Source organism: Anolis carolinensis, unplaced genomic scaffold, assembly GCF_035594765.1.
Source record: "Anolis carolinensis isolate JA03-04 unplaced genomic scaffold, rAnoCar3.1.pri scaffold_7, whole genome shotgun sequence".
Taxonomy (NCBI): domain Eukaryota; kingdom Metazoa; phylum Chordata; class Lepidosauria; order Squamata; family Dactyloidae; genus Anolis; species Anolis carolinensis.
This window is the reverse complement of record NW_026943818.1, coordinates 38,918,353-38,936,436: the sequence shown is the minus strand read 5'-3', so window position 1 is coordinate 38,936,436 and position 18,084 is coordinate 38,918,353. Positions and strand designations below refer to the sequence as shown.

The 18,084-nt window shown below is 38.9% G+C and overlaps 1 protein-coding gene across 1 annotated transcript in view; it reads right to left on the bottom strand.

Annotated features, from left to right (window-relative positions):
• Positions 1-18,084, bottom strand: part of ell (elongation factor for RNA polymerase II) — a 72,368-nt gene that overhangs the window by 43,097 nt on the left and 11,187 nt on the right. The window contains exons 2-3 of the mRNA XM_062959164.1: positions 11,778-11,825; positions 746-867 (exon numbers count right to left, since the gene is read on the bottom strand). Of these exons, the coding sequence (XP_062815234.1) occupies positions 746-867; positions 11,778-11,825 (170 nt within the window). The remainder of the gene's footprint in view (positions 1-745; positions 868-11,777; positions 11,826-18,084) is intronic.

Sequence of the window (18,084 nt, the reverse complement as noted above, 5' to 3'; positions counted from 1 at the left end):
TATTTACTTAATATTTAATAATACAATCAAATATTTAATAATAATTTAATAATATTATTATGAAGGTTGTTGCAGGGATAATATTATCAAATATTTAATAATATTTATTTAATATTTAATAATATAATCAAATATTTAATAATAATAATTTAATAATATTATTCTGAAGATTGTTGCAGGGATATTATCAAATATTTAATAATATTTACTTAATATTTAATAATACAATCAAATATTTAATAATAATTTAATAATATTATTATGAAGGTTGTTGCAGGGATAATATTATCAAATATTTAATAATATTTATTTAATATTTAATAATATAATCAAATATTTAATAATTTAATAATATTATTATGAAGGTTGTTGCAGGGATAATATTATCAAATATTTAATAATATTTACTTAATATTTAATAATACAATCAAATATTTAATAATAATTTAATAATATTATTATGAAGATTGTTGCAGGGATATTATCAAATATTTAATAATATTTACTTAATATTTAATAATACAATCAAATATTTAATAATAATTTAATAATATTATTATGAAGGTTGTTGCAGGGATAATATTATCAAATATTTAATAATATTTATTTAATATTTAATAATACAATCAAATATTTAATAATTTAATAATATTATTATGAAGGTTGTTGCAGGGATAAGATGTCACGAACGCTGTTACGGATTTGATATTCACGTGTCACCTTGCAGGCTGGGAATGCCACTCACCTGGAGACGTATTGCTGGATACAGTCAAAGCTGCCTTGGGGGCTGTCCTTGCCAATGTGGGAGAGGTAAAACGAGAACGACCGGACCCCCTTCGAGCCATCCGACCGGGGTATCGAGATGCGCTGTCGGAAGAGAAGTAGCCGTTAACAGGCAAGAGCAGAATGCCAACTGCCAAAGGACATTGCAGGTTATAGTGAGCCCCTTTGATGCTCTGAACCAAAGGTCGGATGCATCATTTAACTAAGGCTAATAATTGTATTTCATCTTGTTTTTCACTTATCATCTCATGTCTGCATCTTTTCGACATCTTAAAAATTATAGGCACAATACACAACATCAGTAAAACTACTAACATTACACAGAAAGCAAAAACAGTTCTTTTATCCATTGAATAGATCAGGGGTCCCCAAACTTTTTAAACAGGGGGCCAGTTCACAATCCTTCAAACCATTGGAGGGCCGGACTATAGTTGGCCACCGAACAACAACAACAACAACAACAACAATAATAAATAATAATAACAGCAATAATAATAAAAAGAGAGTTAGAAGAGACCCTTTGGGCCATTAAGTCCAATCCCCTTCTGCCTTTGTGCCCCGAAAGCACAAGCAAAGCACCCCTGACAGGTGGCCACCCAGCCTCAATGTTAATAATAATAATCATCATCAAAATCATCATCATCACGATGTGCCAATTACAAAAGGCCACCCTACTGGGATCTGCACGCATCATCCGAAAATACATCACACAGTCCTGGACACTTGGGAAGTGTTCGACTTGTGATTTTGTGATACGAAATCCAGCATATCTATCTTGTTTGCTGTGTCATAATAAAATAATAATAATAACAGCAATAATAATAAAAAAGAGGGTTGGAAGAGACCCTTTGGGCCATTGAGTCCAATCCCCTTCTGCCTTTGTGCACCAAAAGCACAAGCAAAGCACCCCTGACAGATGGCCACCCAGCCTCAATGTTAATAATAATAATAATAATAATAATAATAATAATAATAATAATAATAATAAAGAGGGTTGGAAGAGACCCCTTGGGCCATTTTGTCTAACCCCCTTCTGCCTCTGCGGACCAAAAGCACAAGCACAGCACCCCTGACAGATGGCCACCCAGCCTTAATAATAGTAATAATAATAATAATAATAATAATAATAATAATAATAATAATGATGGTTGTAAGAGAAGAATAGAACCCTTGGGTCATTTAGCCCAACCCCCTTCTGCCCTTGTGCCATGGGGGCCGGATAAATGGCTTCGGTGGGCCGCATCCGGCCCCCGGGCCTTAGTTTGGGGACCCCTGGAATAGATGGTAGCCAACTCGTTAACCCAGGGGTCCCCAAACTAAGGCCCGGGGGCCGGATGCGGCCCTCCAAGGTCATTTACCTGGCCCCCACCCTCAGTTTTATAAAATAATATTTTTGTATTCGTTTTAATAATATAATATATTGTATATACATATAATATTGATAATAATATTATGTCATACAATATAATACTAATAATAATATCATATAATAATATTAATTATATGTTATAAGTTACATAACATATAATAGCAGGGGTCCCCAAACTTTTTAAACGGGGGGCCAGTTAACAGTCCCTCAGACCGTTGGAGGGCCAGGCTATAGTTTTTTTTAAAAAACTATGAACGAATGCCTATGCACATGGCACATATTTTATTTTGAAGTAAAAAAAAGGAACAAATACAGCCTCAATGTTAATAATAATAATGATAATAATAATAAAGAGGGTTGGAAGAAACCCCTTGGGCCATTTAGTCCAATACCCTTCTGCCTTTGTGCACCAAAAGCACAAGCAAAGCAACCCTGACAGATGGCCACCCAGCCTCAATGTTATTATTATTATTATTATTAATAATAATAAAAAAATAATGGAGAGGGTTGAAGAGACCCTTGGGCCATTTAGTCCAACCCTCTTCTGCCTTTGTGCACCAAACACACAGCAAAGCACACCTGACAGATGCCACCCAGCCTCAATGTTAATAATAATAATAATAATAATAATAATAATAATAATAATAATAATAATAATAATTAGGGTCAAGCAAAGTGAAGAACCTGCTTTGATTGAAGTCAAAAATCAGAAACTCCTCAAAACACAGCAGACAAAAAACCAGTACAAGAAAACCGCACTACAAACTAGAGCTGACAGCTGGCACAACAAAACACTGCATGGAAAGTTCCTTGACAAAATTGAAGGAAAAGCTGATCAGGAGAAGACCTGGCTCTGGCTCACGAATGGGACCCTGAAGAAGGAGACAGAAGGCCTGATCCTTGCAGCCCAAGAGCAAGACATCAGGACAAAGGCCATTTAGGCCAAGATTGAAAAATCAGCTGATGACCCAAAATGCAGACTGTGCAAGGAAGCTGATGAAACCATTGATCATATCCTCAGCTGCTGTAAGAAAATCGCACAGACAGACTACAAACAGAGGCACAACTATGTGGCCCAAATGATTCATTGGAACTTATGCCTCAAGTACCACCTCCCAGCAGCAAAGAACTGGTGGGATCACAAACCTGCAAAAGTATTGGAAAATAAACATGCAAAGATACTGTGGGACTTCCGAATCCAGACTGACAAAGTTCTGGAACACAACACACCAGACATCACAGTTGTGGAAAAGAACAAGGTTTGGATCATGGATGTCGTCATCCCAGGTGACAGTCGCATTGACGAAAAACAACAGGAAAAACTCAGCCACTCTCAGGACCTCAAGATTGAACTTCAAAGACTCTGGCAGAAACCAGTGCAGGTGGTCCCGGTGGTGATGGGCACACTGGGTGCTGTGCCAAAAGATCTCAGCCGGCATTTGGAAACAATAGACATTGACAAAATCACCATCTGCCAACTGCAAAAGGCCACCCAACTGGGATCTGCACACATCATCAGAAAATACATCACACAGTCCTAGACACTTGGGAAGTGTTCGACTTGTGGTTTTGCGAAACGAAATCCAGCATATCTATCTTGTTTGCTGTGCCATACAACGTCGTTGTGTTGATAATAATAATAATAATAATAATAATAATAATAATAATGGAGAGGCCCCACTAAGGCCTCCAGCCCAGGGAGAAATCCAGAGTATACTGCAAACCAGAAATAGCAATATACTCCAGATTTCTCCCAGGAGTGGAAGCCTGAGTGGGGAAAGAAACTCTCCCTCACTCAGGCCTCCAGCCCAGGGAGAAATCCGGTGTGTATTGCTAATCAACGTATTGCTAAACCTGGAGCAAACACGCCTTAATAATTAATAATTAAATAATAATTAAAATACCTTTTGAGTTGTGGTAAAAGCGGAAAGGCAAGGCTCCTCCACGGCTTATGCAGGGCGAGTGGGGAGCCAGGAGAGGCTCAAAGGCTCGTATAGCAGAAAAGTGGTGGGAAAGATGGAAAGGCAAGTCTCCAAGGCTTGTGCAGGGAGCGGGACAACGCAGGAAAGGGGAGAAAGCTGCGGGGGCCGGATAAATGGCTCCAGGGGGCCGGATGTGGCCCGCGGGCCGTAGTTTGGGGACCCCTGTATAATAGTATAGTGGTATAGTTCAATATAGTAATATATAATGCTAATATTGTGCTATGCTAATCTATATATATATAAAAGAGTGATGGCATCGCGGCAATTCACAAAACAATAAAAGTACAGGCCCCCCAACCTCGAAAATTGACAACACAACCCATCATCCACGCCTCAAGGTTGATACAACAAAAAGAAAAGAAAAATAAAGTCCTAATTACAGGGAGAGGAATAACAGTTTTTATCCAATTGCTGCCAGTTTGAAGGCAAAGCTCCACCCACTTAGTCTCCTAGCAACCTACTCAGCCCAGGGGACAGGCACAGTTAGGCCTCACTTAGGCCTCTTCCACAGATTATCAGATTTTAACTGGATTATATGGCAGTGTAGACTCAAGGCCCTTCCACACAGCTATATAACCCATTTAGAATCTTATATTATCTGCTTTGCACTGGATTATCTTGACTCCACACTGCCATATAATCCACTTCAGTATGCATACTAAACATAAAGACAACCATACAACAGACATTCAATACCACCACTACCTCAACAATTTCTCACCAACACCACCAGACAACGCCACAGCAACGCATGGCCGGGCACAGCTAGTAACATATAATAGTATAGTGGTATAGTTCAATATAGTAATATATAATGCTAATATTGTGCTATGCTAATAATATAATATATTGTATGTACATACAGCTGCCCTGAGTCCCCTTCGGGGTGAGAAGAGTGGGATATAAATGTAGTAAATAAATGCAGTAAATAATTAATTAATTTTAGACTTAGGCTTGGTCTGAAATGACTTGAAGTCACACAACAACAACAATCCTAATTAACTTGACAATTTCATTGACCAGAAGCAGACCTACACTTTCCATTGAAATCCTGATAGGCTTATGTTGGTTAAAATTGTTTTCATTTTTAAATATTGTATTGTTATTTCTTTGTTGTTGTTGTTGTTGTTGTTTCACTACAAATAAGACATGTGCAGTATGCATAGGAATTTGTTCGTATTTTTTTTCAAATGATAATTCGGCCCCTCAACATTCTGAAGGATTGTGGACTGGCCCTCTGCTTTAAAAGTTTGAGGACCCCTGCGTTAACCCATCAAAAGAGCTTGAAATACCACTTGTGTTATGTTCTATTAAATCTACATTTCTCTGTGTTGTCGAAGGCTTTCATGGCCGGGATCACAGGGTTGTTGTATGTTTTCCAGGCTGTATGGCCATGTTCTAGAAGTATTCTCTCCTAACGTTTCGCCCACATCTATGGCAGGCATCCTCAAAGGTTATGAGGTATGGAGAAACTAAGCATAAACAACTATCATGTCAGACTACACAGAGAAGCCATTGAAATTCACAAGCATGTGGACAACTTCAACAGAAAGGAGGAAACCATGAAAATGAACAAAATCTGGCTACCAGTATTAAAAAACTCAAAAATCACAACCTCTGAGGATGCCTGCCATAGATGTGGGCAAAACGTCAGGAGAGAATGCTTCTGGAACATGGCCACACAGCCCGGAAAACATACAACAACCCTGTGATCCCGGCCATGAAACCCTTCGACAACACATAGTAGCAACAATAATAGAGAAAAATAATAAATGTAATAATACAGTAGAGTCTCACTTATCCAAGCCTCGGTTATCCAAGCTTCTGGATTATCCAAGCCATTTTTGTAGTCAATGTTTTCAATATATCATGATATTTTGGTGCTAAATTTGTAAATACAGTAATTACAAGATAACATTACTGCATATTGAACTACTTTTCTGTCAAATTTGTTGTATAGCATGATGTGTTGGTGCTTAATTTGTAAAATCATAACCTAATTTGATGTTTAATAGGCTTTTCCTTAATCCCTCCTTATTATCCAAGATATTCGCGTATCCAAGCTTCTGCTGGCCCGTTTAGCTTGGATAAGTGAGACTCTACTGTAGCAGCAACAATAATAGAGAAAAATAATAAATGTAATGATACCAATAATAATAGAGAAAAATAATAAATGTAATAATACCAATAATAATAGAAAAAAATAAATGTAATAGTACCAATAGTAATAGAGAAAAATAATAAATGTAATAATACCAATAATAATAGGAAAAAATAAATGTAATAGTACCAATAGTAATAGAGAAAAATAATAAATGTAATAATACCAATAATAATAGTGTACAATAATAAATGTAATAATACCAATAATAATAGAAAAATAATAATAAATGTAATACATTAGTCTCACTTATCCAACATAAACGGGCCGGCAGAATGTTGGATAAGCGAATATGTTGGATAATAAGGAGGGATTAAGGAAAAGCCTATTAAACATCAAATGAGGTTATGATTTTACAAATTAAGCACCAAAACATCATGTTGTACAACAAATTTGACAGAAAAAGTAGTTCAGTACGCAGTAATGCTATGTAGTAATTACTGTATTTACGAATTTAGCACCAAAATATCATGATGTATGAAAAACATTGACTACAAAAATGCGTTGGATAATCCAGAACGTTGAATAAGCGAGTGTTGGATAAGTGAGACTCTACTGTAGTACCAATAATAATGGAGAAAAATAATAAATGTAAGAATACCAATAATAATAGAAAAAATAATAGTAAATGTAATAGTACCAATAATGAAGAAAAATAATAAATGTAATAATACCAATAATAATAGAGAAAAATAATAAATGTAATAATACCAATAGTAATAGAGAAAAATTATAAATGTTATAATACCAATAATAATAAAAATAATAAATGTTATAATACCAATAATAATGGAAAAAATAATAAATGTAATAATACCAATAATAATAGAGAAAAATAATAAATGTAATAATACCAATAATAATAGAGAAAAATAATAAATGTAATAATACCAATAATAATAGAGAAAAATAATAAATGTAATAGTACCAATAATAATGGAGAAAAATAATAAATGTAATAATACCAATAATAATAGAGAAAATAAATGTAATAATACCAATAATAATAGAGAAAAATAATAAATGTAATAATACCAATAATAATGGAGAAAAATAATAAATGTAATAATACCAATAATAATAGAGAAAAATAATAAATGTACCATATATTCTCGAGTATAAGCTGACCCAAATATAAGCCAACCAGGACCCTTCCCCGAGTATAAGCCGAGGGGAGCTTTTTCAAACTAGGTGAAAAACTAGGCTTATACTTGAGTATATACAGTATTATTATTCCGGCCATGAAAGCCTTAGAAAACAGGGCTTGACTGTCCACGGATTTTGCTATCCAAGTCCAGTGGATACCAAGGGCCTCTGCAAATGCAGGGGATTCAGGACTCAACTTAGAATCATAGAATCATAGAATAGTAGAGTTGGAAGAGACCACATGGGCCATCCAGTCCAACCCCATTCTGCCAAGAAGCAGGAAATCGCATTCAAAGCACCCCCGACAGATGGCCATCCAGCCTCTGCTTCAAAGCCTCCAAAGAAGGAGCCTCCACCACGGCCCCGGGGAGAGAGTTCCACTGGTGAACAGCCCTTCTCACCGTGAGGAAGTTCTTCCTGATGTTCAGGTGGAATCTCCTTCCTTTCCTGTAGTTTGAAGCCCTTGTTCCCTTGTGTCCTAGTCTGCAGGGCAGCAGAAAACAAGCTCCCTCCCTCCTCCCTAGGACTTCCCTTCACGTATTTGTACATGGCTCTCATCATGTCTCCTCTCAGCCTTCTCTTCTGCAGGCTAAACATGCCCAGCTCTTTAAGCCGCTCCTCATAGGGCTTGTTCTCCAGACCCTTAATCATTTTAGTCGCCCTCCTCTGGACACTTTCCAGCTTGTCAACATCTCCCTTCAACTGTGGTGCCCAGAATGGGACACAGTGTGATTCCAGGTAACGTGGTCTGACCAAGGCAGAATAGAAAGAGGGGGAGCAGGACTTCCCTGGATCTAGACGCTCTTCCCCTCTTGATGCAGGCCAGAATCCCGTTGGCTTTTTTAGCTGCCGCATCACATTCCTGGCTCATGTTCATCTTCCTCCCCACGAGGACTCCAAGGTCTTTTTCGCACACACTGCTCTCAAGCCAGGCCTCGTCCCCCATTCTGTATCTTTGATTTCCATTTTTTCTGCCGAAGTGAAGTCTCTTGCATTTGTCCCTGTTGAACTTCATTTTGTGAGTTTCGGCCAATCATCTCTCTAGTCTGTCAAGATCGTTTTGAATTCTGCTCCTGTCTTCTGGAGTGTTGGCTCTCCCTCCCAGTTTGGTGTCGTCTGCAAACTTGAGGATCGTGCCTTCTGACCCTTCGTCTAAGTCGTTCATAAAGATCCTGAACAGAACCGGGCCCAGGACGGAGCCCTGCTTGTGGCACTCCACTTGTCACTTCTTTCCATGATGAAGACGACGCATTGGTGAGAATCACCCTTTGGGTTCGTTCGCTTAGCCAATTACAGATCCATCTCACCGTAGTTTTGTCTCGCCCACATTTGACTAGTTTCCTTGCCAGAAGGTCGTGGGGGACTTTGTCGAAGGCCTTCCTGAAATCCAGACACACTACATCCACAGCATTCCCTGTATCGACCCAACTCGTAACTCTATCGAAAAAAGAGATCAGATGAGTCTGGCATGACTTGTTTTTGGTAAATCCGTGTTGACTATTAGCCATGACCGCATTTGTTTCTAAGTGTTCGCAGACCACTTCCTTAATGATCTTTTCCAGAATTTTGCCTGGTATTGATGTGAGGCTGACCGGACATTGGTCATTGTTTGGGTCGTTCTTTTTTCCCTTCTTGAAGATAAATAGGGACCACATCCGCCCTCCTCCAATCTGCTGGGACTTCTCCCGTTCTCCAAGAACTCTTGAAGATAATTGCCAGTGGTTCTGAAATAACTTCCGCTAGTTCCTTCAGTACTCTTGGGTGTAGCTGATCTGGCCCTGGGGACTTGAATTCGTTTAGAGAGGCCAGGTGTTCCTGGACAACTTGTTTCCCTATTTGGGGTTGGATTTCCCCCAATCCTTCGTCCATTCCATGTTTCTGAGGTTGAAGATGGTTTTCTTTTTCTGAGAAGACCGAGGCAAAGAAGGCATTAAGTAGTTCTGCCTTTTCCCTATCCCCTGTCGCCATCACCCCATCTTCTCCTCGCAGAGGCCCTATCGCCTCCTTTTTCTTCCTTTTTCTACCAACGTAAGCAAAAAAGCCTTTTTTGTTGTTTTTTATGTCCCTGGCAAGCCTGAGCTCATTTTGCGCTTTAGCCTTGCGAACCTTTTCCCTACAGGTGTTGGCTATACGTTTGAATTCTTCTTTGGTGATTCCTCCCCTTTCCCACTTCTTGTGGAAATAATAATAATAGTCTACAATAATAAATGTAATGATACCAATAATAGAGAAAAATAATAAATGTACCATATATTCTCGAGTATAAGCTGACCCAAATATAAGCCAACCAGGACCCTTCCCCGAGTATAAGCTGAGGGGAGCTTTTTCAAACTAGGTGAAAAACTAGGCTTATACTTGAGTATATACAGTATTATTAATCCGGCCATGAAAGCCTTAGAAAACAGGGCTTGACTGTCCACGGATTTTGCTATCCAAGTCCAGTGGATACCAAGGGCCTCTGCAAATGCAGGGGATTCAGGACTCAACTTGTTGGCATGTTGATCTGAGAAGACCACTTGCTTTAGGGACTTCCCGCCTCTTGGCATCCCAGAAATCCCTTTTCGTGGGCAACTTGGGACTTTTGGCCGGCAAAATGGGGGGCACCCCCTACAAGCCACAGAAGCAGGAAAACCCCCTTTTCACAAAACAAAAATGAAACCGACAAATGAACAAGGGTGATGTGGGCTTTCGGGAAAAAGCAGAAGTGAGCTTCCCACAACTCCCAGTTTGCTTTTTCAGCCTTTGGAGTTGATCCAAGTGGTTTATATTTTCCGCAGAATTTTTCCTGCGCAAGGGAAGCAGGCCTTCTTCGTGTCACCGAAGGCTTTCACGGCCGGAATCACTGGGTTGTTGTGACTTTTCCGGCTTGTCTGGCCATGTCCCAGAAGCATTCTCTCCTGACGTTTCGCCCACATCTATGGCAGGCATCCTCAGAGGTTGCGAGGTCTGTTGGAAACTCAGCAAGTGGGGTTTATATATACTTGGGCGGGAGAAAGAACTCTTGCCTGCTTGAGGCAAGTGCAAATGTTGCCATGGGCCAGCTTGATTAGCACTGAATAGCCATGCTGCTTCGTGACAGCAAACAATCAGGACCAGCTAACACTTCTCAACAAAGCCTGATACAGTAGAGTCTCACTTATCCAACATAAACAGGCCGGCAGAATGTTGTATAAGCAAATATATTGGATAATAAGGAGAGATTAAGGAGAAGCCTATTAAACCTCAAATTAGGTTATGATTTTACAAATTAAGCACCAAAACATCATGTTATACAACAAATTTGACAGAAAAAGTAGTTCAATACGCAGTAATGCTATGTAGTAATTACTGTATTTCCGAATTTAGCACCAAAATATCACTATGTTTTGAAAACATTGACTACAAAAATGAGTTGGATAATCCAGAACGTTGGATAAGTGAGTGTTGGATAAGTGAGACTCTACTGTATGTATACATATATTAATAATAACTCGACAAGTGGGGTTTATATATCTTCCTGCCTGGGGGAATCCTTTGTTAGGAGGTGTTAGCTGGCCCTGGTTGTTTCCTGTCTGGAATTCCCGTTTTTTGAGCATTGGTCTTTATTTACTGTCCTGATTGTGAGCCGCCCTTCGGGGAGATGGGGCGGGATACAAGAATAAAGTTATCATTATTATTATTATTGCTATTATATTATTGTTATTGTTATTATTATTATTATTACTATTATTATTATAATAATGTTACTGTTATTATATTGTTGTTGTTATTATTATTGAGGCAGGATGGCCATCTGTCAGGGTTGCTTTGATTGTGCGTTTCCTGAACAGCAGGGAGTTGGTATAGATGGCCCATGGAGTCTCTTCCAACTCTATTATTATTATTATTATTATTATTATTATTATTATTATTATTATTATTATTATTATTATTTGAAACACAACAAGATGAGTCCACAGCAGATTATTATTATTATTATTATTATTATTGAGGCTAAATGGCCATCTGTGCTTTGATTGTGCTTTTCCTGCAGGGCAAGGAGTTGGACTAGATGGTCCATGGGGTCTCTTCCAACTCTATTATTATTATTATTATTATTATTTGAAACACAACAAGATGAGTCCACAGCTGCAATTATTATTATTATTATTATTATTATTATTATTATTATTATTATTAAGGCTAAATGGCCATCTGTGCTTTGATTGTGCTTTTGCTGCAGGGCAAGGAGTTGGACTAGATGGCCCATGGGGGTCTCTTCCAACTCTATTATTATTATTATTATTATTATTATTATTATTATTATTATTATTATTATTATTATTAAAACTCCCCGTCCAGAAATCATTTCACTTACCCCTTGGCTCCCTTGAAACTGAATCGAAGGCTTCAAGGCCGCAGAGTCCTTTTGAGAGAAAAAGAGAGAGAAGGAACATTAAGTCGGGCCATAACAGGTGCATTTACAGCAGGCCGAAAGTGTGCGGATTGATCACAACTGAGCCGGGTTTCAAACCATGCTTAACTGATGAAGTCAAACTGAAACCAGCGACGGGGCTTTCCAAGGCCTTGTAACTCTAGAAATCATATTCAATTCAGAGCCTTTTTGTGCTTTCGAACTACCTTTGGGGACTACGGATATGAAAGTCGCAACCGAGACAAGTGCCACAGGTGTTCAAACCCTCGGAAATGGACCAACGGCCCCACCGCTGTGTTGCTGAGATGCTGGGTATCAATATAACAAAAAATAAAAGAGCAAAAATCTAATAAATCTATATGCTGTCAGTTTGTAGGATTGAGTTAATAAAAAAACCACTGGAGCAAATGCCACCAAATTTGGCCACAATACACCAACACAACCAAGGTATGACTTCCACTCCAAAAAACCTAAAGAAATAAACAGGAATGAACATAAAACCTCCTAAAACTAAGAATAAGTAGCCGCGCATGTGCAAAAGGGTGACGGAAGGAGAAAACTCACAAACCATCCGTAGGGAGCTGCTTTCCTTCTTCCCATCTGGAATAGTATATGTATATATACACACACAGATCTAGCATAACATATACAGTAGAGTCTCACTTATCCAACACTCGCTTATCCAACGTTCTGGATTATCCAACGCATTTTAGTAGTCAATGTTTTCAATATATCGTGATATTTCGGTGCTAAATTCATAAATACAGTAATTACTACATAGCATTACTGCGTGTTGGATAAGTGAGACAATAATAAATGTAACAATAATAATAGGATCAGAGTGAAATAATAAATGTATTATTATTAATAATAAAAATAGTGTAAAATAAATGTAATAGTAGCAACAATAATAGAGAAAAATAAAAAATGTAATACAGTAGAGTCTCACTTATCCAACACTCACTTGTCTAACATTAAATCTATATACTGTCAGTTTGTAGGAACGAGTTAACAAAAAAACCACTGGAGCAAATGCCACCAAATTTGGCCACAATACATCAACACAACCAAGGTATGACTTCCACTCCAAAAAACCTAAAGAAATAAACAGGAATGAACATAAAACCTCCCAAAACTAAGAATAAGTAACTGCGCATGCGCAAAGGAGTGACGGAAGGAGAAAACTCACATAGGGAGCTGGCCACCCAGCTGCTTTCCTTCTTCCCATCTGGAATAGTATATGTATATATACACACACAGATCTAGCATAACATATACAGTAAAGTCTCACTTATCCAACACTTGCTTATCCAACGTTCTGGATTATCCAAATTACATTAATTGAGGCATCAGTAGGTTAAATGTTTTTGAATATTTACATAAAGCTCAAATTTAAGATAAGATTGTCCAACTCTGATCAAATCATGATTCTCATCTTCTTCAATGTAAATGTGCTTATGTATCCTTTTAATAATAATAGAGTAAAATAATACATGTAATAATAATAATAATAAATAGAGTAAAATAATAAATATAATAATAAGATCAGAGTGAAATAATAAATGTATTAATAATAATAAAAATAGAGTAAAATAAATGTAATAGTAGCAACAAGAATAGAGAAAAATAATAAATGTAATAATATCAATAATAATGGAGAAAAATAATAAATGTACCCTATATTCTCGAGTATAAGCTGACCCAAATACAAGCCAACCAGGACCCTCACCCGAGTATAAGCCGAGGGGGGCTTTTTCAGTCTTAAAAAAAGGGCTGAAAAACTAGGCTTATACTCGAGTATATACAGTTACTATATATAAATTATTTATCTATTTTATTTGTTACCCAGGTTGATTAGCATTGAACAGCCTTGCAGCTTCAACGCCTGGCCGCTTCTCATTACTTTATTTTCCATACCACCACACACTAATAATAAAAATAGAGTAAAATAAATGTAATAGTAGCAACAATAATAGAGAAAAATAATAAATGTAATAATACCAATAATGGAGAAAAATAATAAATGTACCCTATATTCTCGAGTATAAGCTGACCCAAATACAAGCCAACCAGGACCCTCACCCGAGTATAGGCCGAGGGGGGCTTTTTCAGTCTTAAAAAAAGGGCTGAAAAACTAGGCTTATACTCGAGTATATACAGTTACTATATATAAATCTATATATATAAAAGAGTGATGGCATCACGGCGACGCACAAAACAACAAAACTACAGGCCCCCCAACCTCGAAATTTGACAACAGAACCCGTCATCCACGCCCCTAGGTTGATACAACAAAAAGAAAAGGAAAATAAAGTCCTAATTAGAGAGAGAGGAATAATTGCTTTTATCCAATTGCTGCCAGTTAGAAGGCTAAGCTCCTCCAGCTTGGTCTCCTAGCAACCCAATAAAAAATAATAAAAAACACTAAAAAATTAATACAATAAAATACTATAATAACAGAAAATAACTAAAAATAATACAAGAAAATAATAAAATATAATAAATAAAAATATAACATACAATAAAATTAACAAAAAAATGCAAATAAAGTCAAATAAAAATTACACAACAACTTTTAACCAATACCACCACCACTTTGCCACAGCAACGCGTGGCCGGGCACAGCTAGTTATTTATATATTTTATTTGTTACCCAGCTTGATTAGCATTGAACAGCCTTGCAGCTTCAACGCCTGGCCGCTTCTCATTACTTTATTTTCCATACCACCATAGTACGCCACAGCAACCGGTGGCCGGACACAGCTAGTCTTATTCTAAAACAAGGAAGGAGCAAGATGTCTTCTTCCCGAAATAGCCCCCTATTCGTGGCCGCTTCTCCTTTCCGCAGCTTCGGTTTCCAAGAGAGGTTTCCGAAAGTCCTAAACCCAACGACTCTGAACGTTTCCCACAACCGAAAGTTCACAGGAACCGAGAGGCCAAGCTGGAGGCTGAAAACGCGTACTAGGCGATTAACCCAGTTTCAAAACCCCTGCAAAATGAAACGACAGGGCAAAATCTTTCTTATTTGGAGAAAACATACCCCAATCCCTCCAAGGCTTTGGTCGCATGGATCCCTCCGGTCACAAAAACACAGCAATTATTATTATTGTTATTATTATAATTATTATTTTACTGACACAAAAGCACAGTATGACACAGCAAACTAGTATTATTATTATTATTGACACAAAAGCATAGTACGACACAGCAAACAAGTATTATTATTTACTGACACAAAACAATTTGACACAGCAAACTACTACTACTATTATTATTATTATTATTGACACAAAAACACAGTATGACACAACAAAGTATATTATTATTATTATTATTTTACTGACACAAAAACACAGTATGACACAGCAAACAAGTATTATTATTATTTACTGACACAAAACAATGGCACAGCAAACTACTATTATTAGTATTATTGACACAAAAACACAGTATGACACAACAAAGTATATTATTATTATTATTATTATTATTATTTTACTGACACAAAAACACAGTATGACACAGCAAACAAGTATTATTACTATTTACTGACACAAAACAATGGCACAGCAAACTACTATAATTATTATTATTATTGACACAAAAACACAGTATGACTAATACACTATTATAATTTAATATTATATATTACATGTAATATTACTAATAATATTGCAACATAGTGGTATAGTACAATATAGTAATATATAATGCTTCTATTGTGCTATGCTAATAATATAATTTATTGTATGTACATATAACTTGAGTCCCTTTCGGGGTGAGAAGGGAGGGATATAAATGTCGCTAATAATAATAAAAAAAAATAACAGAAGGCCTGATCCTTGCAGCCCAGGAGCAAGCCATCAGAACAAATGCAATTAAGGCCAAGATCGAAAAATCAGCTGATGACCCAAAATGCAGACTGTGCAAGGAAACCGACGAAACCATGGATCATATCCTCAGCTGCTGTAAGAAAATCGCACAGACAGACTACAAACAGAGGCACAACCATGTGGCCCAAATGATTCATTGGAACTTATGCCTCAAGTACCACCTCCCAGCAGCAAAGAACTGGTGGGATCACAAACCTGCAAAAGTCTTGGAAAATGAGCACACAAAGATACTGTGGGACTTCCGAATCCAGACTGACAAAGTTCTGGAACACAACACACCAGACATCACAGTCGTGGAAAAGAAAAAGTTTTGGATCATTGATGTCGCCATCCAAGGTGACAGTCGCATTGACGAAAAACCACAGGAAAAACTCAGCCGCTCTCAGGACCTCAAGAGTGAACTGCAAAGACTCTGGCAGAAACCAGTGCAGGTGGTCCCAGTGGTGATGGGCACACTGGGTGCCGTGCCAAAAGATCTCAGCCGGCATTTGGAAACAATAGACATTGACAAAATTACGATCTGCCAACTGCAAAAGGCCACCCTGCTGGGATCTGCACGCATCATCCGAAAATACATCACACAGTCCTAGACACTTGGGAAGTGTTCGACATGTGATTTTGTGATACGAAATCCAACATGTCTATCTTGTTTGCTGTGTCATACAACAATAATAATAATAATAATAACAATAACAACAACAACCCAAAATTACGATCTGCCAACTGCAAAAGGCCACCCGACTGGGATCTGCACGCATCATCCGAAAATACATCACACAGTCCTAGACACTTGGGAAGTGTTCGACTTGTGATTTTGTGATACAAAATCCAGCATATCTATCTTGTTTGCTGTGTCATACAATAATAATAATAATAATAACAATTTATTTGTATTCCGCCCTATCTCCCCAAGGGGACTCTGGGCTGATTCCAACATACAATGGTAAACATTCAATTCAATTGAATGCGGTTCGACATCACTTTCCTCCCAATGGAATCCTGGGAATGGTAGTTTAGGGAGTGAATCAGAACTCAAGCAACCAGAACAAGGCTGGGTTTGGGTTGAGCAAGGCCGACTGGACGGACTGGGCCCGTCTTTTGCCCTGGGCGGCTCCGGACGGAGGGAGACCAGTCCGGGAAGGTTTAAGTATAGGGTGGGGATGGAGAAAAGGAGGCTTCGCATTCGGCGGCGGCTCCACCCTCAATGTTTCCGGGAAGCCCTGACCCGATTCCATCCCATTGTATCACCTTCCGGGTCTCAATTCCTTCTCCGACGTTCTGGCTATCTGCTCAGAACGCACGGAATAAAACGTGCTCCACGACTCCTTAGTTCAGCTTATCAAAGCGGCTCAAACTTTATTTATTATTTACAAGTTATTTACAAGACAGATTGGACGATAACCAGACTCCGTCCGACGACATCAGGAGTGAACATGCCATTCTTATCTCTAGCAAATGGAAACTTCCCAAAGTTACACTCTAGAAATTTCATTTCAACTCTATGCATTTACAGGAACCTCTTCACTTCTAGATTGCACACACAGCTTTAAACTCTAAACACAATTTCACACAAGTGCCGGAGGCAGGGCTGAGCACCACAGGGGGCGGAGCTAGAGGAGTGGGCGTGTCTTCTTCCCAAGAGCCTGAGACAGGGCTGAGGATCTATAACTCTCCTGAGGTGCCTGTTAGGACACAGGGGGCGGAGCTAGAGGAGTGGGCGTGGCTTCTTCCCAAGAGCCTGAGACAGGGCTGAGGATCTATACCTCTCCAGAGGTGCCTGTTAGGACACAGGGGGCGGAGCTAGAGGAGTGGGCGTGGCTTCTTCCCAAGAGCCTGAGACAGGGCTGAGCCTCTATACCTCTCCTGAGGTGCCTGTTAGGACACAGGGGGCGGAGCTAGAGGAGTGGGTGTGGCTTCTTTCCAAGAGCCTGAGACAGGGCTGAGCCTCTATACCTCTCCTGAGGTGCCTGTTAGGACACAGGGGGCGGAGCTAGAGGAGTTGGCGTGGCTTCTTCCCAAGAGCCTGAGACAGGGCTGAGCCTCTATACCTCTCCTGAGGTGCCTGTTAGGACACAGGGGGCGGAGCTAGAGGAGTGGGTGTGGCTTCTTTCCAAGAGCCTGAGACAGAGCTGAGCCTCTATACCTCTCCTGAGGTGCCTGTTAGGACACAGGGGGCAGAGCTAGAGGAGTGGGTGTGGCTTCTTTCCAAGAGCCTGAGACAGGGCTGAGCCTCTATACCTCTCCAGAGGTGCCTGTTAGGACACAGGGGACGGAGCTAGAGGAGTGGGCGTGGCTTCTTTCCAAGAGCCTGAGACAGGGCTGAGCCTCTATACCTCTCCAGAGGTGCCTGTTAGGAC